This window comes from Chiloscyllium plagiosum, unplaced genomic scaffold (genome assembly GCF_037043375.1).
Source record: "Chiloscyllium plagiosum isolate Xiang-an unplaced genomic scaffold, Cpla_swu_hap1 HiC_scaffold_32, whole genome shotgun sequence".
Lineage (NCBI taxonomy): Eukaryota > Metazoa > Chordata > Chondrichthyes > Orectolobiformes > Hemiscylliidae > Chiloscyllium > Chiloscyllium plagiosum.
The window spans coordinates 51,745,655-51,771,801 of NW_028270170.1; the positions used below are offsets into that span (position 1 = coordinate 51,745,655).

At 46.1% G+C, this 26,147-nt stretch overlaps 1 protein-coding gene across 1 annotated transcript; it reads left to right on the plus strand.

Moving 5' to 3' along the window:
- Positions 1–3,135: 3,135 nt before the first annotated feature.
- On the plus strand, positions 3,136–5,797 carry LOC148141829 (putative G protein-coupled receptor 139). Its single transcript, XM_087977615.1, has 2 exons — positions 3,136–3,274; positions 4,899–5,797. The coding sequence occupies exons 1-2, from the start codon at positions 3,142–3,144 to the stop codon at positions 5,795–5,797; spliced, it is 1,032 nt and encodes a 343-aa protein (XP_087833741.1). The 5' UTR covers positions 3,136–3,141.
- The last annotated feature ends 20,350 nt before the right edge of the window (positions 5,798–26,147 follow it).

A 26,147-nucleotide genomic window follows, 5' to 3' on the forward strand; every position in this document is an offset into this window, starting at 1 on the left:
AATGACATTTGGGAAAATGCCAGAAAAACCTTCATCTGCAACAGAACCCAGGCCATTCAGTTGCAGATACTTCACAGGGCCCGTATCGCACCGGACCGATTGGCAAAATGTAAGGCAGGAGCATCTCCAATGTGTCCCAATATGTAAAACACAGGTGGGCACTCTTGTACACTGCTTATGGACTTGTCATAAGATCCATAAATATTGGACTAAAGTAGCAAATGCCCTGACAGAAATCTTGGGAACTGAAATTAGACTGGATCCAGTATCTCTCCTTTTGGGCTTTTCAATCTTACCTTCCCTGGATGTGCACGGGAAGAGATTATTTTCCATTCTCTCTTTCTGTGCAAAGAAATATATTTTGGGTGAACTGGATGGCTGAGGGCCCTCCTGGACTTAGTAGATTAGTAGTTAGTTGAGTTTTGTCTTTTTTTCTTTTCAGTATCTCTTCTTTTGATTGATAGAGTTTGGCTATTATTTATTTAAGATTTAATTGTATATCAATGTTTATACCTGGGTTTTTTATTTGTAAACTTGGAAAAGCATGTTATGTTTTCAATAAAAATATCTGTTAAAAAATCATTTCAGTGACATCACACCGTAAATGTTTGCTATAAATTCTGTGTCTTACAATCTTACAAATAAACCTATTGGACTATAACCTGGTGTTGTGTGATTTTTAAATCACAACAGGGAGAGAGAGAAGACTAAATATTTAAATTTCAAAGTAGCACCAGAATAATACAGCTCCATAGTGAGTATTTTAACACGAGCAGCGAGTTCTGGAACGCTGGGAGCAGCGAGTTCTGGAACGCAGGGAGCAGCGAGTCCTGGAACGCCGGGAGCAGCTGAGGTCTGGGGCTTGGAGCGGGGGTCAGGGACAAACTGGGAGTTCTCTTCTTGCTGCTCGAATTGGATGTGAGACAATCTGTTTTACTGAATGTGCCTTTGTCAAGGGGTGTGGTTATGGGATGTTCCTATATTGGAACAGATAATTATAATAGTTACTCCATCTATTATTTGGCTCTGGATTTGGATCGAGTTACACCTGAGCCAGTTCTTTTCTTTATCTTTCCTCCTGTTGTCTTTTTAACGATAGTGTACAAATAAAGTGTGTTTTGCTTCATATCTGGTTTTCCCAATCCAATTGCACCTGGAACACAACATCTCACACTGACCTTTCAAATACAAAATAGTTCAGGTCTAGATTATCTTCTTATTGTATGTTGAGGGTGTTCAGTCAGGTCCATAATACATGTTGTAATTGTAAGAGAGTGTGGGAGCACAATCTGGTGAGCAGCTCACGGTGAGAGCTCCCCAGTTGGTGAGGGAGACATGCCCCAGGTGGCTGGCACTGGGAGGATGGTCAGACACCGGGTACCTGCTCAGGCCTAGGCAGGAGAGGAGCCTGTGGTGTTGACAATCAGGGATTTCATCCACATGCACAGGGAGGGCCAGGGACAGCAGGCTGGGCTGTGGGACACAATGGCCCTCATTGGCCAGAAGCTGCAGCAGGGCAGACATGTGACTGTCCGGCTGGGCCCGTCTCTCCCTCAAGGTCTGCTGGAGGGGTGTACACTTAATCAGAAGAAAAAGACATGACCAGTTTCGTATTCTAAGCTTTTATTTGAGATGGGATGTGGACATTTGTTGCCTGTCCCTAATTGCCCTTAGCTGAGTTGTTTCATTTTGGAGAACAATTAAGAATCAGAGTCAATCACCTTGGTCTGGAGCCCCGTGTCAGCCAGACTGGCCAAGAATGGGAGATTTCCTTCCCTAAAGTATATTATGAACCAAGTGGGTTTTCACAATAATGACCACGTAGCCACCATGAGGGAAGTTTTTAATTCTCAATGTTATTGATCACTTACTGCAATGAACTTTGAACTGATATTCCCGGAATATTAGCCTCATGCTCCTGATTATGGATAGGAACATGACCATGCTTCCCGCTAAAGTCTACTGATCAGCAATTACACAGAAGGGAAGACTGGCTGGATTTCATAATCACAAAACCCAAGATTTTTACAAAACAGATGTAAAAATCTGTTTGGTTTTGCCTTTGAAGGAATTGCTTTGTTTTGTCTACCCTGCCTGCTATGTTCGCTGGAACTGAAAATTCCTCATAACATGATTTATCCTGTTCCATTTGAAACCCAGGATTGAATCTGCTTCCATCAAGTCCTGAGGCAGTAGATTCCCAGATTTAAACAACTCTCTGCAGCTGAAAACAATTTCCTTTTTTCTCCTCAGCTTTTAAAATCCTTCTCGTAGTCCTTGAAAGTAATGTCCATTATTTATCAGTTAAGGTCAATCGTATGTTTCAGAAAGGGCAGTGCTGCCAATGCTGACCCCGGGGCAATATCACGGTGTTCTCCCCTTCCAATCTGAACCATGACCATTCACCCATTCCCATTATAATCTGTCCCTTAACCAATGCCTTATCCACACTCCCACTGCACCTTTTTCATCAACGTTTTTCAGTTTCTTAATGTGTGTGAATTAAAAGCCCATCGACAACCAAATGGATTAACCCAATAGCTACTCCTCATCTTCTCTATTACTTCACCAACAGAATTTCATAAAATGAGTCAGAAGCGATTTTCCTTTCATGTATGTTTGCTACTTGTCAAATATTACCTCATGGTTTTTCTAAGCCCCACATTAAATTGTCCCAAGATATAAAATTTAAGAGCTCCCTGCATATATTTTATTGACATTAGACTGGCTGTTCTGTAATTAAAGGGTTTAGCCATCTCTACGTTTATAAACCTCCCCTGCTTGTCTGCTAACCCCCCTTCCCAAGAAGGATTGAATGTTTCAGACTGACCTTTATGCAATTTCTCCAAATTCCCTCTTTGCCTGTCTGGGTGTAATGTAACTGTTTTAGTTTATGGTGGGACATAAAGTGCTGGATTGAAAGAGGTTAATTGGATTTGGTTGTTCAGTGATTCTGACTGATGTCAGTCTCCATGGATCCTAATTGTGTCACTGGAGGGTTTCTGACTTTTATTAATAAGAGGTTCCTTTTAATGCATTACCCCACAGGATCAGCAGGAACATCACCTTCCAGCAGCAACAGGCCTCTGGACAGAGGGAAAGGAGAGATTGGAATCTGAGAATAGATTGGAATTTACAACAATGGACAAAGGATTAGATTCCGCTCTCTACATGCTTTCTCTAGATCGAATCCCATTAGAATGGCGCATCAGATACACACTTCAGGTTATTCAAGTCGGTTACTATCCCATCCTGGCTATTCTTGGTGTCCCTGGTAAGTCTCTCTAACTAGTTATTGACTTGATGACCCATATTTAACTCTGTTATTGTTCCTGTCCTTGACATTTTGTGAAGCCTGTAACCAGTTGCTTCATTTCCAATGACAAATCCCATTCCCTGTGCCTTGATACAAACCCCTTCCCTGACCAAAGGCTAAGGTTGAAGCAGAATGGTCCCAACCTTGGGTTCTCGTGTACACAAAGCTGATTTCAACCCCCTTCACCTCTCCATCCCAATTCCCTGATAACCACATCCATTATGTCACCCATCTCCATCTTTTCCTGAGTCTGTCTGCTCAATAAATACACACCAAACACTTCCTCAAGTCTGTGAAAAGACAGAGGTGATAAAGTGAGACTTTGTTCCATTGAATAGGACACTGAGGGAAACAAGGAAATAGAGACTTTGAACATGTACTTTGGATTGGTCTTACAGTTGGGATACAGCAAGTAATTCAAGAACAGTTGAAAATAAGCGGGAAAAGGGAGGGAGAAAGTTTAAACCAGCATGGTCATGAGACAAATATATGAAGCAAACAACAGAATTAAATGCTGTCAAGTGCCACTTACCTGCCAACCACATTTTAATATCTTCTAAAAGTGGTTGCAGACCTTGTTGTTCTTCTGTTATCCAATGTCTCATGTTATTTATGTTGGGAATTGGTTTAGCTCAGTTGCTGGATTGTTGGTTTACAGAGCAGTGTGGGTTCAATTCCCATCACCACTTTGTGGTTACCATGAAGGACTCTCCTTGTGAATCTCTTCCCTTGCCCGATTTCTGTGGCCCTCAGGTACAATCACCACCAGTCACTTCTCTCTGTAATGAGAGAGCAGCTCCTGTGGTCTGGTAAGACAATAGCAACATAAAAAAATGTTTATGTTACACCTTATCTGTATTGCTCATCAACATTTGGTGAGAGTTTTGTAAACTATCTGAAGATTCAAATAATTTAAGAGTCATCCATGGATCAGCTGAACTGCAAATGTAAATGGACTCAGGAATTTACTGCAGATGGAAATTGTATGAGCCTTTCAAAAGGTAAACCCTCTGGATCTTCGGTCATTCAAACATTGTCTGTCCCATCAAAACCCTCGATCTTCCATATGTCAGAGAAATTGTGTTCCATTCCAAGATTGACACATTGACAGTTTTTTAGATTCATTGACATATTTGGTAGTCTCTAACCCGTCTGTGCTCTTCAATTGCCCTGTTAAGCTTACTCTCACTCTGATGGCTGGTCTTGGTTTTATTCTGCCACACTCTTTATTCAGCCATCTCTCTCTACTCTAATCTCATTGCTGTTCTCAGGCCAGCTCTGTCTCTGCTCTTTACCCCCGTTCATCTCTTCACTGCAGGTGGAATGAAAATGTCAGCTTAGCGGTGACTTTTATCCAATATTCTATAACATCATGTTTCATTCCATCCCTAATTATAATTTGCATTTTATACTTGCTTTCTTTGAATGTTAATCTGTCTCAAGCAGATAATCCTGTGGCAGGTACAATCATTTCAATACATCAGGCACAGTAACATACATGGAAAAGACAGTAAATCATGAGTCAAACAATTCCTTTGATTCAACCTGATGAATAATCCTCGTTTAATTCCCTCTCTTACAGTTAACATAGTGACGATTGTGATTTTGTCTCAGGGTAAGTGTGGTCTCTCAGAATGTGTTACTTATTACCTGGTGGCCATGGCAGCAGCTGATCTCGTGGTTATCATCCTTGATCTGATATTGAGGCACATTCCAATTGTTTATGAGGAGCAGTTTGTTTTCCTGGAGTCCATCCCAGTGTGTAATATCCACGCCATCCTGCTTTATGCAGCCACTGACTGTTCTGTCTGGTTCACCGTCACTTTCACCTTTGATCGGTTTGTGGCCATTAGTTGCCAGAAGCTGAAAAGCAAATATTGCCACAAGAAAACTGCAGCTGTGATTCTGGGAACAGTGACTGTGCTGAGTGGATTAAAGAATATTTTCTGGTACTTTATGTTAATGGGTCGATATTCACTGAGGAATGACCCTTGGTTTTGTGATGTAACACTCATGACTCTGTTTTCTCGAATCTGGGTAACAATAGAGTTTCTCCATCATATTCTCACCCCAGCTGTCCCATTTGTCCTGATTTTGCTGCTAAATGTTTTCACCGTGAGACACATTTTACTGAGCAGCAGAGCTCGCAGGAGACTCCGGACTCCCAGCAGTGGCCAGGGATCCAGAGACACAGAGATGGAGAATCGAAGGAAGTCCATTATTTTACTGTTTGTTATCTCAGCAAATTTCATCCTATTATGGGCAACATTAATGCTGTTTTCTATCTGTAGGCGAATGTGGTTACTGGGCTATCGCTCTGTATATATACATGGTTTTGTACAGGAATGTGGCTTCATGCTGCAGCTCCTGAGTTGCTGCACAAACACTTGTATTTATGCTGTTACTCAAACCAAGTTCAGGGAACAGCTGAAAAATGCACTGAAATATCCCTTCACATCAATTGTTAAATCTACTGGATGATCAGAATAACCCATTGTTGAGAGTTTCTCATTATATTCCATCTTTCCAAGAGGGACCAGGCTGTTGCTGTGATAAGGTATGGGTGGTCTATTTGCCCTCCCTGGGGATAATGTTATGGACCAGAACAGATCCCCTCAAAAGTATTTTGAGAAGGTAGCCTAGACCCAAATGTTTTCTTCTTAAATGTAGATGTAGTGTTGTGTTCCAGAGGCAATTCGATTGGTCAAAATGCTCAACGTTAGCAAAATACAATTTATTCAAACACGACAGATAAAATACAAATAAAAAGAGGAACATAGAATAACTTAACTCTGTTGGAAAACTTAACAGAATAATAAATCCAGTAGCAACCCATAAACACACCCTTTTGTAAAAAGGCAAATTCGGAAAACAGATTTTCTCACATGCAACCCAACGGCAGAGAGAAAGAAAAAAAATGAAGCATAACTCAGAGAGAGTAGTATGAGGAGACATTTCCTGCTGCTTCCAAGCCTCTTTTGACTCCAATAGCAACTACTGACAGTGACCTAAAATTCTGTGACAGCTTGCGCACACCCATTCAGGCTGCTTCTATTGTTGCAACTTTAAAAAAACAAGACCTCACAAAAGTTGTTTATCTTCCCATAGACTGCTCCGTACCTGTCCCCCAAACTCTCATTAAAAGAAACGAGGACAAAACACACCTCTGAAAATCACAGCCTTGTCACAGTAATGCAATCAACGTGGGGCCTGTTCCTGATGGTGATGAGATGGAAGGACATAGGAGTCATTTAGGAGTAGGAAATCAGAGAATCTATCTGCAAACAGAATAGCCTGAGGACCCTCTGATTGTTCATTAAACAGTAGCATCATTAATCTCCACCTAGCATTGCTCCCTTCCCCAGAGGCTAAACTTGTTTCCTCACTGAACAGCTTCTCTTTTACCTCATTTCACTGCCGCCAACTGAAGGGGAATGCAATGTGTCCCCACAATGACCCCAGCTTTTTTTTATTGGTTATGTTGAGCTTTTCTTGATCTAATCCTGCAAGGCCCCCTCCCTCAACTCGATTTTTGTCAGTACATTGATGACTAGATCAGTGCACTTCATAGTCACATGATGTATTGGATCATTTTGGACACCATTTCCAGGTTTGATCCTTCTCCCCTTCACCAGGTCCATTTCCAAATCCTCCCTTCTCTTCAACTTCTCTTTCAATTTCTGGGGATGAGCAGTCAATGAATACTCGTTATGAGCTCAGCCACACATCCTCAGACTGCCCTTTCTGTAAGGATTCCATTCCATTCTGAGTTTATTGGTGTACCTCATCTCTGTTGGGAGAGCATAGCCTTCCACATTTGAAGGTCCTTTTACTTTTCTCTTGTCTGAGGATTCTCTCACACAGTCAGGGGTCTTATCAAACATGGGGTTGGGGGAGTGTAAGAACACTTCCCCTCCCTCTTTGTTGGTTTCCTCCCTCCCTCCCTCCTCCACACTCAATGCATTATCTCCTGCCCCAACTCTAACGTGACGCCATCACAAAACATCTTGGCCCTGCATTTCCCTTGCAGCCTTCCCAAGGGTCTATTCCCTCTGGAGTGGCCTCAGCCATCCTGCTTACAGCACCTTCCTGTGCGACTGGAGTAGGCATAACATTCACCTCATCCCTCGTCCAAGTGTAAGACCCTAAACACTCCTTTCCACTGGGAAAAAAAAACAAAAGTATTTTCCTTCTTTTACCTTTTTCAAAATCAAGAGACTTAATTTGCTCCTGAAAATGCTGTGTCCTCTACAGAGGGAGAGGGGCCTGTTCACCAGAGGGACAGGGGATCGAGAGTGGGGTTCGTACCCGTGGTGATGGAGGATTGGGAGTGGGGCCTGTTCAGCAGATGGGTGGGGAATGGGATGATAGAAGATTGGTTGTGGGCCAAGTTCCCATGGTGTCCGGACAGTGAGCAGATCGTAATGTCCACTCTCACTTTCAATAACATTGACCCATTGGAGCAGGGAGAGGGCATGAGGGGTATGTGCAACAAGCTCACACCAGACAGAGATGGCCATTCCCCAGAGGAGTGAAAGAAGAGGAGGAGTAGGAAAAGCTTTTGTGATTGGGACTGGGATTCCTCCCATCCAGAGATGCATGGTTCAGCAGTTTGCCTCAGGCCCTGAGTGTGTAACACGTGGGGATCTCTCTCCAGCTGAATTCATCTCAGATTGACTGGGCACCTCTGTTCTTTATTTGGAATATTTAGCTCTCAGTCTGTGTCAGGGGCATTAGTATCATTTTAAAATGATCAGATTCCACTCACAGGGTCCACACCGGGACTGGGAAATGAACAGGACCCAGTGTCACAAATCAATTCCACACATAGCTCCCACTTTCTAATAAAGCCAGTCAGCTCCATTTCTTCAACCCCTCTCTCTTTATCTAATGGTCAGGGTTGGAACGTCACCTGGGTGTAAGGATCCTGATGTCTGAACCGAACTGGGAGGGGGAGACTGAGCCCAAACCTCCTGGCAGTGAGACTGGGATATACGTGTGAGGGAGTGAGGGAGGGAATGAGGGAGTGACAACAGGTTTTATTGAGTAAACTGATTTCCAGAGGTGATGGCAGGGGGAGGATTTTATACTTTCTGGAGTCCTACAGCCCAGACTCCAATTCCATGCAGATGTCACTATAACAAAGCTCCATCTCCACACACTCAGAAGATAAACTGAGATTAAAGGTCCAATTCCGTTCTCTTTACACCTCCCCCAGGTTCTTCAATGCTAATGCTTTTTACCATGACCATACAGCCATTAGCACTGAACTGGTTTATTCTGATCCCCACACAGCTCATCAGTCTATTTTGCTCAAGGGTCAAATCTCCCACGGTGTGCTTTGTGAAAGTGTAGGATATAGACGATCTCTTGTCGATTCCCAGAGCAATGATGTAATGGTGGATGAGAATGGCGGCTGGTTGTTGTGCTGTGACACTCAGGAAGAGGAGCCTGCAGCAGTGAAAACCACTCAACAAAGAATGGATTTCCAGGAGGAGAGTCCAGGCTGTAAACAGACCCAGCTTTTAGAAAGGAAGGCAAAGTAGTGACATTCTCATGGTCCTTTCTCACAGCTTTGCTCTTTGACCTGGAGATGAATGTAATCAGATGGAGAGGGGAATGTAGGGTGTTCCACAGAGAAGGGTGGAGACAAGGAAATACAGATTGCACCATTATTCTAGGGTTGGGATTTGTTCTGTTATGTCTCATGGGCTGTGTGTCAGTATACAATACAGAGACATGCTCATGGTATCATCATGGTGTATGGCCTGAGGGTGGAAAGGTCACCGACTCCATCAGACCGCCAGGAACAATTGGAGCATGACATGTGGCTAGGAGAATGCTGCTTTCTGCTGTGACCCAGTCGTTAATGTTAGCCCATTCACCTGCAGGTGTACCTGCAAATACAAGGTTTTCTATATAATAGTCAGCTGCAATAAATGTCATTTGGAATCAATACAATGATGCTCACAACCAGTTTCTTATGTAACCATGGAAACATCAGCATTGTCACATCGGGTAAAACACTCTCCTAGATCAAACTCTCACGAGGAATTTCTTTCCCTGAAGGTGTTTCTGTTGTTAAGGCTTGAGGTGACTGAGGTGCAGAGAGGGACAGTGTGGGGAGTCCGTGAAAGTGTCAGACTGTGCCATCATGGACAATAAAATAACTACAGGAACAGGGTCAACAGGAACTTCCTGCAGATCCACTCCCACAGCCACCATCATTCTGTAGGTGATTCCTTCATGAAGGAGGGAACAAAATATCCTGTTTTCTCTCTCTCCAGACTTTCCTTTTCAAGAGCTAGGTCACTCAGTAACTGTAGCAGAAAGTTTCCTGCAGCTAATCATTTCCAGACCTTGGAGTTCTGAATATTGCTGCAATGCAGAGGCTGTTTTGTTCATTAATGCCTCTCACTATGATGTCAATTGGGGATGAACACTGGATGTTTGAGTGTAAGAGTTTTGTAAATCTTCTGCAAGATTCTCAGTTTCCACCTGAAAAGCTTGATTGCCTTATGTGCCTGTTAATAGTTGGTCTTTATATTCTGTCGTCTCACTGAGGGAGTCACACTGTGCCATTCCTTGCTGAGATTGAATGGGTCAAGCTGGTTTTAACATTTCCACGTTAACATTTACCGAGGGACACTCTCCGTACGCAGGAGGTCTATAGTCTGTTCTTATCGACTTTGACTGAACAAACATTCCAGTTTATCCCTGGCTGACTGATGGGTTGGTTTTATAACTTCCTGCTACCATCTACATATCTCAGCGATTTCAGCACAGGGGATATTAAGCTGAACTTAGAACAAGTTAAAGATCTCTTTATCCCTGGGTAGCTTTTTATTAGCTACTTGGTGGTAATGGAATTTAGGAGAAAGTGAGGACTGCAGATGCTGGAGATCAGAGCTGAAAATGTGTTGCTGGAAAAGCGCAGGAGGTCAGGCAGCATCCAAGGAGCAGGAGAATTGATGTTTGGGCATGAGCCCTTTTTCAGGAATGAGGAAAGTGTGTCCAGCAGGCTAAGATAATAGGTAGGGAGGAGAGACTTGGGGGAGGGGTGTTGGAATAGGTGGAGGGAGGTTAAGGTGAGGGTGAGAAGGTGAGGGTGATCATGGACTTTCCCAAGGATTGAAGTTTCTCTGAATGTGCTAAGCGCAGGTTGATCCTCTCTATACACATTTGCAAAGATGTGCTTGAATACACAGGCTGCCTATTCTGTCTGTGAAGGTGAGACAGTGTCTTCCCCAGAATTAGTCTCATTTGGAACAAAGACCTCTCACTCCGACTCCAGTAAATAAATGACTTCAATGAATGATTTCCTTTTCGAAAATTATATTCTGAAAGAGTGAACCTGGTCCAGAATCCCTTACATCTGGTCACTGCCATCTTTAATGGGCCTTCTTTTCCTGCTGATTTCACCTTCTGTTCCCCACACTCTCTCAAAGCTGGGTCGGAGTGTCTGAAGGGGAAGGTGATTATTTGCACACTGAGCCAATGGCTGCATCTTCTATGTCTGCCAAGCAAAGGCTGTCTAAAGTTGTACAGAGAGCTCTGCTTAATGAAGAATCATAGTCATCAAGAACAGTGTACAGTGTCACTCTAAATTTACTTGTGGACAAGGCCAGCAATGGAAGTGACCTTTTGGGGGTTATCCATGGGATCATAGAGAGATGGGGTTCAGATCAGGAGGGTAACAGGTGACAGATCTCACCTGCCTCCCGAAAGAAACAGCACCCACCCCCTTCCTCCAGACCTCCCCCATGCAGCTGAATTGGAGACTTTGCCCGCGACTGCAGGGCACCCCAAATACCATCATGGTCATGAGGAAGTTGGCAGCACCCCACTGTACCCAGGGCTCCCCCCTGGAAGGAGCTGTGTGGGTGACAGTCACAGCGACTCCCCCCCCCGCGTAGTGATTGGGACCAGGTGGATCTGGTGGACTATGAGCTCCTTGATGAGGGATGTTAATCTGGGCCAAATCAGGAAGCCCTGGCTGACCAGTATTACCAGGGGATTGAGAATCTCCTCAGTTCAGGAACCTGACTCGGAGCTGGCTGCTCACAGCCAGTGTACTCTGCCCAAGTAAATCAAGGGGGATATGGTGACAGGGTCTGGGGGCTCAGGTCCCAGATCGGGATGGATTTGGATCGGTTTAAACAGACTTGGGGATTACTGTCCGAGACCTTAAAATAAACCTTCGGTGGAAAGATACGGTTAGTTTTGGTTACTTGTGGTTGGTTAAATCAAAAGCTGGGGGAAGCGGCTTTTAACATTGCAAAAAACGTTCTGGGTTTGAACAAACTTCCCAAATTTGCCGAGGAAGTTTAGAAAGAGAAACTTTCAGAGTTAGCAGACAGGCTAAAATTTCCAAATTACCAAAATTCAACAATAAAGACATAGAAGCCTTTTTGAATTATTTTGAATAACCGGTGAGACAGATGACTCGGCCAGAGACTGTGGGGGTAATGGTCGTTCCCCCCAGTGGGAGTTGGTAGGTGGGGTGAGTGAGGTGTTTGCAGCGCTGTCAGATGGGGGTGTGAAGAGATTGTGAAGATGGTAAACAGGCTCTCGAGTGGCTACAAATGGATTTCAGAAACATATAGGCAGCAGGTCGGCAACAAAGGAACCAGGTCAGACATGTATCTGGTTTGAAAGAATTAAACATAACAACGTCCATAGATAGGGGAGGGCATTAAAGATAGAAGAGATATACAGGGATTGGAGAGAAATTATTCTGCAACTTAATGTGTTCATTTGATCTTGCTGTCGAAGACTGGGCCCAGGATGTAGAAAGAACGTGATATTTTTTCTGGGCAACTGACACTGGGGCAGGTGAAACGCAACAAGTAATCCTTCGGACTGCTTGCAGACCCACAGCATTTTCAGTCACAGGGAGTTTAAATGTTCCTAGAGGCACCAGATACCAGAACCTTCCGAGAATTGACAGAGTTGCTTAAGGAATATTACGACGACAAACCATTTCTACTCCTCAGACGCCATCGGTTTTCTTCGGCTGTTAGAGGACCAGGGAATCCGTAGAGATTTTTGACGGGGTTGAGGCGACTGGCAGAGGCAGGTGGTTTTGGGTTAACACTGAAGGAGATGCTGAGAGACCGTTCTGAGGAATGGGAGACATGGGGATGGAGCCAGCTTTCCCATTGCTCATCACCAGATACTGACTGAACCCCATCAGGGTCATCCAGGGGTTTCCAAGATGGAGATACAAACAAGGAATTATGTCGGGTGGCCGGGATTGGATGCTAACACAGCTGCATTGGTGGGCAGTGCCCAGAGTACCAAGGATAAAAATTACCACCAGCTGAACTCCCACATTCATGGGAATGGCTCAGTTACACATCAACTATGCAGGTCCTTCCATGGGCACAATGGGCATTGACAATGACCAGGAACTAAGTGCTTGGATGTGCATAAAGTTTGTTCAGCAAACTCAGGGATGATGGAGAAGCTGTGAGCATCATTCACAATACACAGAGTCTGGGAAGTATCAGTCATAGAGAGTGGAACATCATTGACTTCAAAAGATACTCAAATTCTGTAGGAAAATGGCATTTGCCACATAAGGTACTCCATGCCAACCATCGTCCAATGGTCTGGTGGAAAGAGTGTTCCAAATGTTGAAGGCAGGCTTAAAGCAGCAGCCGACAGTGTCGCTCGATACCAAACAATCCTGGTTCCTGATCGAATCCTCACACTTCCTCCAGACCAAAGGGGTGGCCATGGGCGCACGTGTGGGCCCCAGCTATGCCTGTCTCTTTGTTGGCTACGTAGAGCAGTTGATCTTCCGTAATTACACCGGCACCACTCCCCACCTCTTCCCCCGCTACATTGATGACTGCACTGGCGCCACCCCGTGCTCCCGCGAGGAGGTTGAGCAATTCATCAACTTCACCAACACATTCCACCCTGACCTTAAATTTACCTGGACCATGTCTGACACTTCCCTCCCCTTCCTGGACCTCTCCATCTCCATGAATGACGATCGACTTGACACTGACATTTTTTACAAACCCACCGACTCCCACAGCTACCTGGATTACACCTCTTCCAACCCTACCTCTTGCAAAAATGCCATCCCGTATTCCCAATTCCTCCGCCTCCGCTGTATCTGCTCCCAGGAGGACTAGTTCCACCACAGAACACACCAGATGGCCTCCTTCTTTAGAGACCGCAATTTCCCTTCCCACGTGGTTAAAGATGCCCTCCAACGCATCTCGTCCACATCCCGCACCTCCGCCCCCCTGACCCCACCCTCCAACCGTAACAAGGACAGAACGCCCCTGGTGCTCACCTTCCACCCGACCAACCTTCGCATAAACCAAATCATCCACTGACATTTCCGCCACCTCCAAAAAGACCCCACCACCAGAGATATATTTCCCTCCCCACCCCTTTCCGCCTTCCGCAAAGACCGTTCCCTCCGTGACTACCTGGTCAGGTCCACGCAGCCCCTACGACCCACCCTCCCATCCTGGCACTTTCCCCTGCCACTGCAGGCACTGTAAAACCTGTGCCCACACCTCCTCCTCACCTCTATCCAAGGCCCTAAAGGAGCCTTCCACATCCAAAGTTTTACCTGCACATCCACTAATATCATTTATTGTATCCGTTGCTCCCGATGCGGTCTCCTCTACATTGGGGAGACTGGACGCCTCCTAGCAGAGCGCTTTAGGGAACATCTCCGGGACACACGCACCAATCAACCAAACCGCCCGTGGCCCAACATTTCAACTCCCACCCCACTCTGCCGAGGACATGGAGGTATTGGGCCTCCTTCACCGCCGCTCCCTCACCACCAGATGCCTGGAGGAAGAACGCCTCATCTTCCGCCTCGGAACACTTCAACCCCAGGGCATCAATGTGGACTTCAACAGCTTCCTCATTTCCCCTTCCCCCACCTCATCCTAGTTCCAAACTTCCAGCTCAGCACTGGCCCCATGACTTGTCCGGACTTGTCCTACCTGCCTATCTCCTTTTCCACCTATCCACTCCACCCTCTCCTCCCTGACCTATCACCTTCATCCTATCCCCCACTCACCCATTGTACTATGCTACTTTCTCCCCACCCCCACCCTCTAGCTTATCTCTCCACGCTTCAGGCTCTCTGCCTTTATTCCTGATGAAGGGCTTTTTCCCAAAACGTCAATTTCGCTGCTCCTTGGATGCTGCCTGAACTGCTGTGCTCTTCCAGCACCACTAATCCAGAATCTGGTTTCCAGCATCTGCAGTCAGTTTTTACCTCGATTCTGGGCCCAGCCCACACGCAACAACAGGGTAGTTCCAGCAGAGTTGGTGATGGGGAGAAGACACTGCACCAGGTTAAACCTGATATTTCCCAAACTGGGGGAGGGCTGTTGGGGTGAAACAGCAGCAGGATCACCAATGCCAGCCACATGCCTCCTCGAAGTGAGGGAGACCATTTCATTAAGGGGATGACGTTTGGTGCCAGAACCATGGCAACACCTCTGTATGGGTACGAGGTGAGGTTGACGTGAGGTCAGGTCCCGTGACTTACAAAGTTTGGGGAAAGTGAGGCAGTCCTGAACCAACACGTGGATCACCTGAAAACTGTTCCCTCACAAACAGGGCAGGAGCAAAACATACTAGGCCCCTGTCAACAACCAGAAAGCCTGTCAGAAACCATGGGCTCTCCCCTGGTTGGTGTGGGTTTGAGCATCAAAGAAAATGTTCAGGCCCTTCCTCAGTCTGGGAAACCAGTGGAAGGTGTTGGAGCAGCTTGTTCCTGGCCAACAGCTGGTGTCTACTCGAAATCATGTTTCTCCTTTCCTGTCTCTCTGTATTCCGAACAATCCTCCAATTCCCAGTGAAAAAACCCTCTCCATTTGGAGAGGAAAGGAATTGCTTTATGAAAGTAAAAGACTGTACTGTGAGGTGGAGTCAGGATTGTAGGGAAGAGCTGCTAATCTGAGAAATGGATGTTACCACCGACTTGTCCCTCACTGGAACAAAACACAAACTGACCCACAATTGACAATCAGCACTAAACTGATTCTGGAGTGTGCACCATCTGAGAGGGTGGGGATGGAAACCACGACCAGCCTGACTCCAGGTTCCAGAAGGAATTGATCTGACCTTCCTTCACTGGAACTGAGGGTGAAATGGCAGGGACTAGATTAGAGTCTAGATTAGAGTGGTGCTGGAAAAGCAGGGGGTGCAGTTACTGGGACAGGGAGCTGGATTAAACAGCGGGGAATGCGGTGACCGGGACAGGGAGCTGGATTAATGTAGAATTCAGACTGTCTGGTTTATCTCACCATGTTGTTTATCTTGAAGAGCAGGGAATTTGCATGATATTCTCTTCACTTGCTGTCCCTGCCAATACAGTGACTGATAAGCCATTTGTGTGGGGAATTAAACTGCTACACTGACTTTATTAAACCACAGCACTGTAACTGCATAATGTGGTGAGTTAACCACTGTCCCATGATCAGTGATTGAGATGAATAGATCCAGTCACCCAAGACCTGGAGGAGGCTGAGGAAGGGATGGTAAAGAGGTGGTGAGAGCAAGCCTGAAACCTCCAGGGTGTTCTATCTCCTGCTAGAGTTTTGCTCTGAGAGCAGTTAACCCTTCAATGACCGCCCCTGCCTTAATCATGGATCCTCACTACTCCAGGTGTCTGTTAATTATATTGAGGCACACTGTCTCACCGAGGCAAAGCAGAAATATGACCTGGCTTTCTACTTGGAGCCAGTGTTTAGTTAAAGCTATCTATACCCAAACGCTCGGCTCCATTTAAAATAGTGCAAGCTACGCTGGAGCAGCTTAATTCAGTCTGGACATGGAGACATGGAGGATGAACTAATCCACTCTGGTTATGACTGAGTCCCACTTAACGAAAGTGATTGACAAATGCACATCTGAGCTTAATCCCTTGATCCCATCAACACCAATTAATTCCATGTGAACAATGAATTTGGGATAATAACCCACACAACTGAAGATTGTGACAGCTCGACTTTGTGGTCTTGGCTCAGTTGGAAGCTGAAGTTCATGAATATCCAAGTTTATTAAATGCAGTTTCAGTAATTGCCCTCCATGGGTCATGTTGCACATTGTTGTGTCCTCCACCACTCATCAGTAACCCACCTACAAGCCAGAAGTAATTGGTCTCCCTTTGAGCACAAAAATAGGGCACACTTTCCTCACTACCTAAGGATTCTGTTTGTCCTTGGAGTCTCAGCTCAAATCAGTTCTGTGATCACATCTAGTCATGTATTTGGAGAATGAAGTCTGTCTATCTAATTATGTATTTGGCATGATGACCGTTTAATTAGTTCATGTTGTCATTTTTTTTCCGAACATCATTAACTGCTCTCAACAAGTCCTCATCAGACTGGTAGTGACTAAGAGAATGGAGTCAGTCTTTACCAGACTGGACAGCGATGAATATACCCTTTGGAGGATATTGGGGAACTGATGGGTGTTCACAGTTCCATAGCTCCCTTGTAGTTGAACTCTAATGCCACCCAGCTGTTCTTTGCCCTTTAAATGGAGTTTGACAAATTCCTTTCCATTCGGAAATGGGAGGAGGCCTGGCCCACTCTGGTGGGAGATTCCAGGTTCTCCTGGTTAATGATTGCAATGGGAATGTGTCTCTCAGTCTCAGTCTCAGCATCCCAAGGCCACCATCCCTGTTCCTTGGGCAGATGATCCCAGCGGTTGTATCATGGGAAGATGGTGGATCTCCTTTTGTAAAATTACTAATACTTTGGATGTTTTGAGATGCTTCTATTTAAAATCAGATGGTACACTTGTGGGGAGCCATTGTTTGAAAGAATGACACTTTTGACATTAGAGCAGTTGATTTTAAATTAGACCAGGTTTTTGCAATTTTTCCTCCCATCCTGCTTCCTGTGAACCTGCCCAAGGGTCAACCCATACCCCTGAATAGTTCTGTCTCCACTGGGGGATGGAATTAACAGGAGTCCAGCTAAATGACCAATTATCTCAGTAATTATACGAATGTTTAGTGAGTTTTGAGAAGATTTGTGACTCAGGTTGAGGTTCTGGATGTACGTTTGCTGACTGAATGAAAACTAACTAGCTGTGTGGGAAGATTGTGCACGTTTTCATTGCACACCTTCTCCAGTGAACTGTCCTCCTTCTCAAACACACCCGTGACATCGACAATGACCACCAAACATTTTCCGGAGAATAATGTCCAACCTCCATCATCATTCATCCCCGGCTCTTATCCAAACTTCTACAAATGTTTTCTAACGGTATTTACCGACAAGTTCATATAATTTCTGAACTGTCTTTTAATGCCATTTATTTCCTTTAACCCAATACCATTGGGTCCTGCTGCTGTTCTGGGACCCACCCCACAAATGATCATCCATTTCCTCTACTGGTTGCTCCATCAGGTGATCAGTGGAAATAATACCTCCATTCGACTTAAACCACATCATGAGCCTTTATTGGAGGTTAACGTCACCCTCTGATCTATTCACTGACCCGATGGGCTTACAACCTGGTATCAGCAATAGACAAAAATCTGGGGGTCTCCAACAGTCAGTTAGTGTTGAGATGGTAGTCATTTTTCTGGTGTGGTTAATATTTGTCACAATCCCCCCAGCACAAGTGAGCTTACAGGGTGTGGCCAGGTATCTGTCCATCCAGAACTCGGGAGATTGACTAAATCTCCCATTATTTATTTAATAGCACCGTCCAATGGCAGTGCCTACAATCCACGCAGGTCAACAGTGGATCGAGCCAGACCAAGCCAACCGGCTGTACCACAAACCTAAAGCCAGTACTCTGGTCCAAAGACCAGTAAAACCAGCTTAAAAACAAGCAATAAGAGTTAAACAGGTACACTCTCCCACTGCCATTACCAGAGGAACCATGAGGTACAACTAAACATCATGAGATAAAAATCTGAACAAACACTCTCAACGGTGACTACACAAGCTAGGCTTCCGGGGAGACCCCAGCCACAAATAGAGCCACATCCCCCCACCATTCCCAAAATGGGTTTAGCCTACTCTCCCGTTCGAGGGCAATTGCTGTGTGATTTAGAATATAAATCAGTAGTTAGTTGAATAAAATGATTTAGGGACACAAACCTTCTGAAGTTTTTAACACCAGCAGTTTGTGATGGAGTTGAAGGCTGTAGCCAGTTCCAAGACAACGGAAAGATCCTTTCTATTGCTCTGGGCTCCTTTTGAATAATATTTTGTAAGAAGGCTGTATTTCCACTACAGCCCAGTGTTGCTGCATTACAACCATTCTGTCCAAAATTCAAACTGAGTCTCCTCGCTTAAACCCTCAGGGAAAAGACTTGCTAAAATCAGGCCAATAGTAATAGGTCTCTGGTTATCAATTACTTTAAGGCTGTCCTTGTCATCCAGTCTTTGGAATTAAAACAGTTTGATTTGTCAATGAATCGGGTCTCGCTCCTGATGATCCAGAGAGAACCTGGAGGTGAGCAGTAACTCTGTGAATGTTAATGGCCTCCAGGTTCATCCCATTGGGTCCTGGGACACGTTTCGGATTGATCTCCTCAATCGCTGTCTTGATTTCACTTCCTTCTATGGGGCTCATCAGGAGCTTGCCATTCCCCCTGATGGTATATGGCTAGAACTAACGTCTCAGCTTCATGATTGGGAATGGATCATTCCCCACTGTATACCCTTTCCAGCTCCTCACTGGGTAGAGGACAGAGGGGAACAGTCAGTGCCCCAGAGTTTACTGGGTACATTATCTCCTATTGTTATTCAGTATTTGAGTCTCTTTAATGGGATTTCTTAGCCAAATGTTTCCAGGCAACACTATTGATGTCCTCTTTCTGCCTTCTCTTACTAGTCCTCTGTGCCCTCCTGCCATGATCTGCTTTCCTCCCTTTCCCTGAAGTTGTTTCTCCTTGAGTCAATGATTCAGTGTTCTGAGCCCCAGACCCTGCTCTCTTGTTTCTGGATCCTTTTTTAACTGATTAATTCTTCTGCCTGAGTTAGTTGTTCTCAGGATCTGTATTAGACAATAGGCAGGTAATTGCATAATCTCCTTAGCAACCTCAAGGAATGGCATTTAACCTTAAAACAGTGCAGACATTGAGAGAATTCTTCTTTTCCCACTAATGCTGCCAAGCCCGTTCCCTTGGCTGTGTTTTTGCTCGATAGTAGGTCGGGACAGTGGGAATCTCGTTCATCCATTCATGCGCGTCACTAATTAGGTGGCGAGGCATTTGGTGACATTGAACACTCGCCATCTATTGTATGGGTCGTGTCTGTTCAGAGTTTTGTCGTCTCTCGTCGATGTGAGACCGAACCCCAATCTAGTGTTGCCACAGATTTAGAGAGGCAACTCTAAAATATAACACTTTATGACTAAAATTAAATGTAAAATATTAAAATGTATTAAAACAAATATAACTGAGAATTTAACATTTATAATTAAAGTTAGCAAGCTGATTTAAAAAGTCCATAAAAATGTGAATTAACTGTTAGGGAAGTTGTAAGACGAATGATCTCTTGGGTAAATGTCTTGTCATGTTTAATTCCTGATATCTTCATCAATTCATTATTCTCATGCCATCTACCCCCTTGATCCTATCACGCAGCCAGAAAAGGATATATTGGCACCTTTTTAGTTCGGTGCAAAATCTCCTCCTTTCAATGTTGTTCCTTCTTTACCTTCTCTTCCCATACTAATTGCAAAGAATCATTTTCATTTTCAAACTATATAGTGATGCCCACCAATACTGCTCAATTAACCTTAGGCACGATTTAGGGCAGGAATCCCCAGCGTCCCTTCCATATCTTTTAAATGAGCTTCAATAAAGATTGTCCAACCATTTCCTTTGTAAATTGAGTGAATGCTTCTACAACTTTGTTATGGCTCTTAATCCTCATGTTAATGGGGCACCAATTTAGAGGCAGCACTGTAGCTCAGTGGTTAGCACTGCTGCCTCACAGCATCACGGTCACAGGTTTGATTCCAGCCTTGGGCGACTGTCTGTGTAGAGTTTGCACATTCTCCCCGTGTCTGCGTGGGTTTGCTCCGGATTTCTCCCACCGTCCAAAGATGTGCAGGCCAGGTGAATTGGCCGTGGTAAATTGCCCATAGTGTTGTGTGCCTTTAGTCAGAGGGAAATGGGTCTGGGTGGGTTACTCTTTGGAGGGCCGGTGTGGACTGGTTGGGCCGAAGGGCCTGTTTCCACACTGTAGGGAATTGAATCTAATCATGAAATATGAGGAACCCTTTCCATGGTTACATTGCATCACCTACAATTCTTGTTACTTAAAGGATAGAGTTGACCTTGTGGGATATGAGTTGACCTTGTGGGATATGAGTTGGTTTTAAGTAGAAAAGTGTTGATGACCTTCAATGTCTTTGTATATAACCATGATCTAGGCCAATTATTAGGTGATCATTTTTAAAGTAGTGGACGCCAGCCCCTTGACTGGGCAACACCATCCACTTCTCGACCTCTAATTCCCTCCATTTATCATTTTTACTAATGGTCTCCTCTATCTCTTCACAATTATTTATAAGCTGCGTAGTCCCGGATCCACCTGACTGGGTACTAATTCGAGGATTCCCTAATTCTTTCCGATATTTCAGATTCATTACATTGGAGTGAGGTATCTTGTCAGAGGATCTTGTAAATGCCTTGTACTTTCGTATTACTGCGATTGGAATTAAAATCGCTAACTTAGTCCGAGTCCACCACCTCTATTACGGGCATGTAAAAAGCCATCTGTAATCGACTGGCAGATGTAAACGCTCTCAAACCCTGAATTATCATATCTAATCTGGAAAGATAATTTTGTGAAGCTACTAAAGGTTAAATAGTTGTATAATCTGGGGATAAAATGTTTGAAACAGGTGCAGAAAGCAGAGTTATTTAAGTCAGGATCTTTTTAAATTCCTTACCCAATGTTTGAAAACCTCTTCCTGATTGGCCATGTCTTTACTCGGCCATGGACCAATTTCAGCTCCAAGATACTTGCCCACATTTCCGGGCTCGATGAACTTTAATATATTAAGTCCAATTAATCCTATTATAAACATGTTATTTTTACAAATAAAATGTAACCCTTCAGTTTTCCTGATGTTTACGTCCAATTCTGTAATCACTCAATTTCTGCTCTATTTTAAGGTTAAATGCCATTCCTTCGCACGTACGACTTACTAATGCAATGAGAGTTGTCCCCAGTGGGATTTAAAGGGATTTTTTTTTTTGCCCCTCTTCAGCACTCTAAGAGGGTAATAGAGATATTGAAAACAGGTGATAACAAATCTCCCCGCTTTGTACCTTTATTGAAAATGTCAAAAACCTTCTACTATAGTGCTATTAGTATATAAATTTGCTATTATTACTGGCAGAATTCATGAAAGTAATAATCAATTAAGGGTTTTTTTCCTTGGGTCAGGAAAGTAAAATGTCGCACATTGCTGAAATAACTCCACAAAGGATGGTGTTCTGTCACCGAGTCATCCTTTCTTTGTATGTGGGAAGTCCTTGACACTGATCCAACTCCCTCAGAGCCAGCTCTCTCCAACATGATGTATGACACCCCCTGTTTAATATTTTTCCTTATTACAGTGAGAGACACAAGGTCCACCAAGCTTTATTTGGCTTCCACCACCAGGTAGGCCGTGCCCTCATGGAGGACGGTGAATGAGCCCTCGGTGACCACCTCCCGGGCCAGGCAAATGAACACCTGGCGCCGGAAGGAGTAAATGTGTCGGAGGGCAGGGTCCTTCAGACCGAGCAGGAGCGGCTGGACCCCTGACCGGATCTCCCCCAGGGTGGTGAGGTGGGGGAGAAGGAGCTCGCTGGCAATGAAGGGCGGGACGTTAGAGATCAGGGCCGTAACCTCCAGAGGGTCGACGGGCAGATGTGTCCCGCCCACAGTGAGCCCCCTCTCCACGGCCAGGTGGACCGCCTGCTCGGTCTTCAGGAAGAAGACGGCCTTCCCGTACATCCTGGCCGCAGCGACGATGGCCAGTGGGCCGACCACACTAGCCATGGCCTTGCTGCAGGCCTCGATGGTCATGTTGGGATGGGGATAGGCCTTGACCCCCAGGCGTTTGGTGAGGTGCCTGAAGGGGGTCGACGTCGCAGCCGGGGTTGGGACAGCCGAGCCCAAGGCAGCGGCTACCCCGGCGTAGGTGCGGCTGGGCCCCGCGACCTTCGGGCTCGCCATACTCTGCTGCTGGACGTTGGCAGGCCCCAGGCAGCAGCGGCAGAGGTGGGCCTCCGGCAGCAGTCGTGGTGGTGGGGGTTGTAGGGAGAGGCCAAGGCGAGTACCAGGCAGCAGTGGAGGAGGCAGGCCTCAGGCGATAACAGCAGGCCTCGGGCGAGTCCTAGTTTGGCCCTCAGTCACGGCGGTGGGGGCAGATCTGTTGGGGAGGGTCCCAAAGGCAAGTCAAGTCCCAGGCAGCCCCAAGGCGAGTCCCAGCCAGCGGTGGCGGCGGAGGCAGGCCTCAGACGACAGCAGCAGCGGTGGAGGTCCAGCAAGGGGCCCCAAGGCAAGTTCCAGGCTGCAGCGAGGCAGGCCCCAAGCAGCAACAGCCAAGGCAGGTCCGGGCAGGGCACCAGAGACCAGCAGTGACGAGGCCTAGGCTGCAGCTCCAAAGGCAGGAGCCAGACCAAAAAGGCTCCTGCCTCTCCTTCTTCCTTCTTCCTTCTTCCTTCTGTATGTGCGTAAGGCAGTAGCACAGGGGCAGTACCCCTTAAGGGGGAGAGTCCCAGCACGTGAACTCACTCCCGCCGGCGCGCTGCTGGAGAGTCCCTCCCCTCCAGGGGCCGGTGCCTGGACCTGTTGATGGCCAGTTTGGCCAATCTCCAAGTTATATTTGTTAATCAGGACCTCCTGATTGGGGTCTTCAAGCCCAGGCCAATCAGGGACCTTGTAGCACACAAATCCCCCCACCCTCCCCAGGGGACTGGGTCAGCTCCTCTTGTAGCTTTTCTTGTGACGTTTCCACCCCAGCTCCAGTCCCTCTGATGCGGACTCTGACACGGCCTGTACCGGACTGTAGTTCCTCTCCTTGTATCCGGAACATCTCGAGAATTTCCTCCTCTTCCAGCGGTAATGGTATCGAGGCTGCATCCATCTTAGACCCTGAGGTTTCCTCGACACCAGCCAGAGGGGAGAGCCCATGGTTTCTGACAGGCTATCTGGTTGTTGACAGGGGCCTAGTATGTTTTGCTCCTGCCCTGTTTGTGAGGGAACAGCTTTCAGGTGATCCACGTGTTGGTTCAGGACTGCCTCACTTTCCCCAAACTTTGTAAGTCACGGGACCTGACCTCACGGCAACCTCACCTCGTACCCATACAGAGGTGTTGCCATGGTTCTGGCACCAAACGTCATCCCCTCAATGAAATGGTCTCCCTCACTTCGAGGAGGCATGTGGCTGGCATTGGTGATCCTGCTGCTGTTTCACCCCAACAGCCCTCCCCCAGTTTGGGAAATATCAGGTTTAACCTGGTGCAGTGTCTTCTCCCCATCACCAACTCTGGAACTATCCTGTTGTTGCGTGTGGGCTGGGCCCAGAATCGATCAGGAACCGGGACTGTTTGGTATCAAGTGACGCTGTAGGCTGCTGCTTTAATCCTGCCTTCAACATTTGGAACACACTTTCCACCAGACCATTGGATGATGGTTGGCATGGAGCTGTCCTTATGAGGAAAATGCCGTTTTCCCACAGAATGTGAGTATTCCCTGAGGTCAATGATGCTCCACTCTCTATGACTGATACTTCCTGGACTCTGTATCGTGAACGATGCTCACAGCTTCTCCATCATTATCATCCCTGAGTTTGCTGAATAAACTTTCTGCGCGTCCAACCACTTAGTTCCTGGTCATTGTCAATGCCCATTGTGCCCATGGAAGGACCTGCATAGTCGATGTGTAACCGAGCCATTCCCACAATGATGGGAGCTCAGCTGGTGGTAATTTTTATCCTTGGTACTCTGGGCACTGCCCACCAATGCAGCTGTGTTAGCATCCAATCCCAGCCACCGGACATAATTCCTTGTTTGTATCTTCATCTTGGACACCCCTGGATGACCCTGGTGGGGTTCAGTCAGTATCTGGTGATGACCTTTACTCTGACAATCCCACTTGCTCCACATAGTAATCTGCCGTCCTCGATGGTGACCTGGTCTTGCTGGGATCAGAAAGGTTTCAATCCTGGTTGTGATGGCCCTTCTCCTTCCCCCCATTCCCACCAGCTGTTTGTTTCACCAGGACAGGATCTTTGTGCCCACAGTCGGATATTGTCAGGAGTGACTGCAAGGGTGTCCAGGATGTTTTATACCAGAACAGACCCTTCCATGGGAACTGGGAGACCATTTACCCAAACAGTGTTTTTAATACCATCTGATTTGGATGTTGCTAAGCCATTGGATTGTCCCAACCCACGTGGAGGGGGGCTTTGCGAGGTGGGCACTCTCCTGGGCACCAGCCGACAAGTTTGTTACTCAGGTCAGACTTTGTGGGACCCTTTGCTGTCTTGAGTCCACATTCCAGCAGCGACTACAATGGCGTCTGAGCCAGATCCTGAAGGACTCTTCAGCCAATTGGCTGAGGTCCTGCTGAGGGCTGGCCTTGGGCCCCTCTGTTCAGGACATGCCCAGCTTGAGGCTCTGGGATTGTCTACACTCAAATGGTGCTGCCCAAGCTCAGTCAGACAGGTGAGAGTGTCCCCTTCATTGGGATGGCCCGACAGCTCCCATGATGCACTTGCTGCAGTTTCTAATGACAAAGCCAGGTGTCGTAGCTGTTTGAAGTCCAGTTGGGCTTCAGCCGGTAGATCCCTCTGTGTGGTTATGTCATTAATCCCACATCCCCACGTACTGACTAACAATGGGAAAGCTGGCTCCACCCCCATGTCTCCCATGCCTCAGAACGGTCTCTCAGCATCTCCTTCAGTATTAACCCAAAACCACCTGCCTCTGCCAGTCGTCTCAACCTCGTCAAAAATCTCTACGGATTCTCCAGTCCTCTAACAGCTGAAGAAAACCGATGGCGTCTTAGGACGAGAGATGGTTTGTGGTCGGAATATTCCTTAAACAACTGTCAATTCTCGGAAAGTTCTGGTACTTGGTGTCTCTGGGAACATTTAAACCCCCTGTGACTGAAAATGCTGTGGGTCTGCGAGCAGTCCGAAGGATTGCTCATTGCTTTTCACCTGCCCCAGTGTCAGTTGCCCAGAAAAAATATTGCATTCTTTCTTGCATCCTGGGCCCAGTCTTCGACAGCAGGATCAAGTAAATCAAGATTCACAAAATAAACCAGAAACGCTTAGCCCAGCAATAAGATCAAAAGTTCTTCAGGCGCGTCCTGTTTTCTCCCATAGCCACAGAAATGACTGCGCTGATGTTTAAATTTTCTGTTCCTCAGAGTTCTTATCATTTCTGGAAGTGAGTTTTTATGTTCCAGAATAATTTCTCTCCGATCCCTGTATGTCTCTTCTATCTTTAATGCCCTCCCCTATCTATGGACGTTATGTTTAATACTTTCCAACCAGATACATGTCTGACCTGGTTCCTTTGTTGCCGACCTGCTGCCTATATGTTTCTGAAATCCATTTGTAGCCACTCGAGAGCCTGTTTACCATCTTCACAATCTCTTCACACCCCCATCTGACAGCGCTGCAAACACCTCACTCGCCCCACCTACCAACTACCACTGGGGGGAACGACCATTACCCCCACAGTCTCTGGCCCAGTCATCTGCCTCGCCAGTCTCTCAAAAACAATGAAAAAGGCTTTGACATCTTTGTTATTGAATTTTGGTAATTTGGAAATTTTAGCCTGTCTGCTAATTCT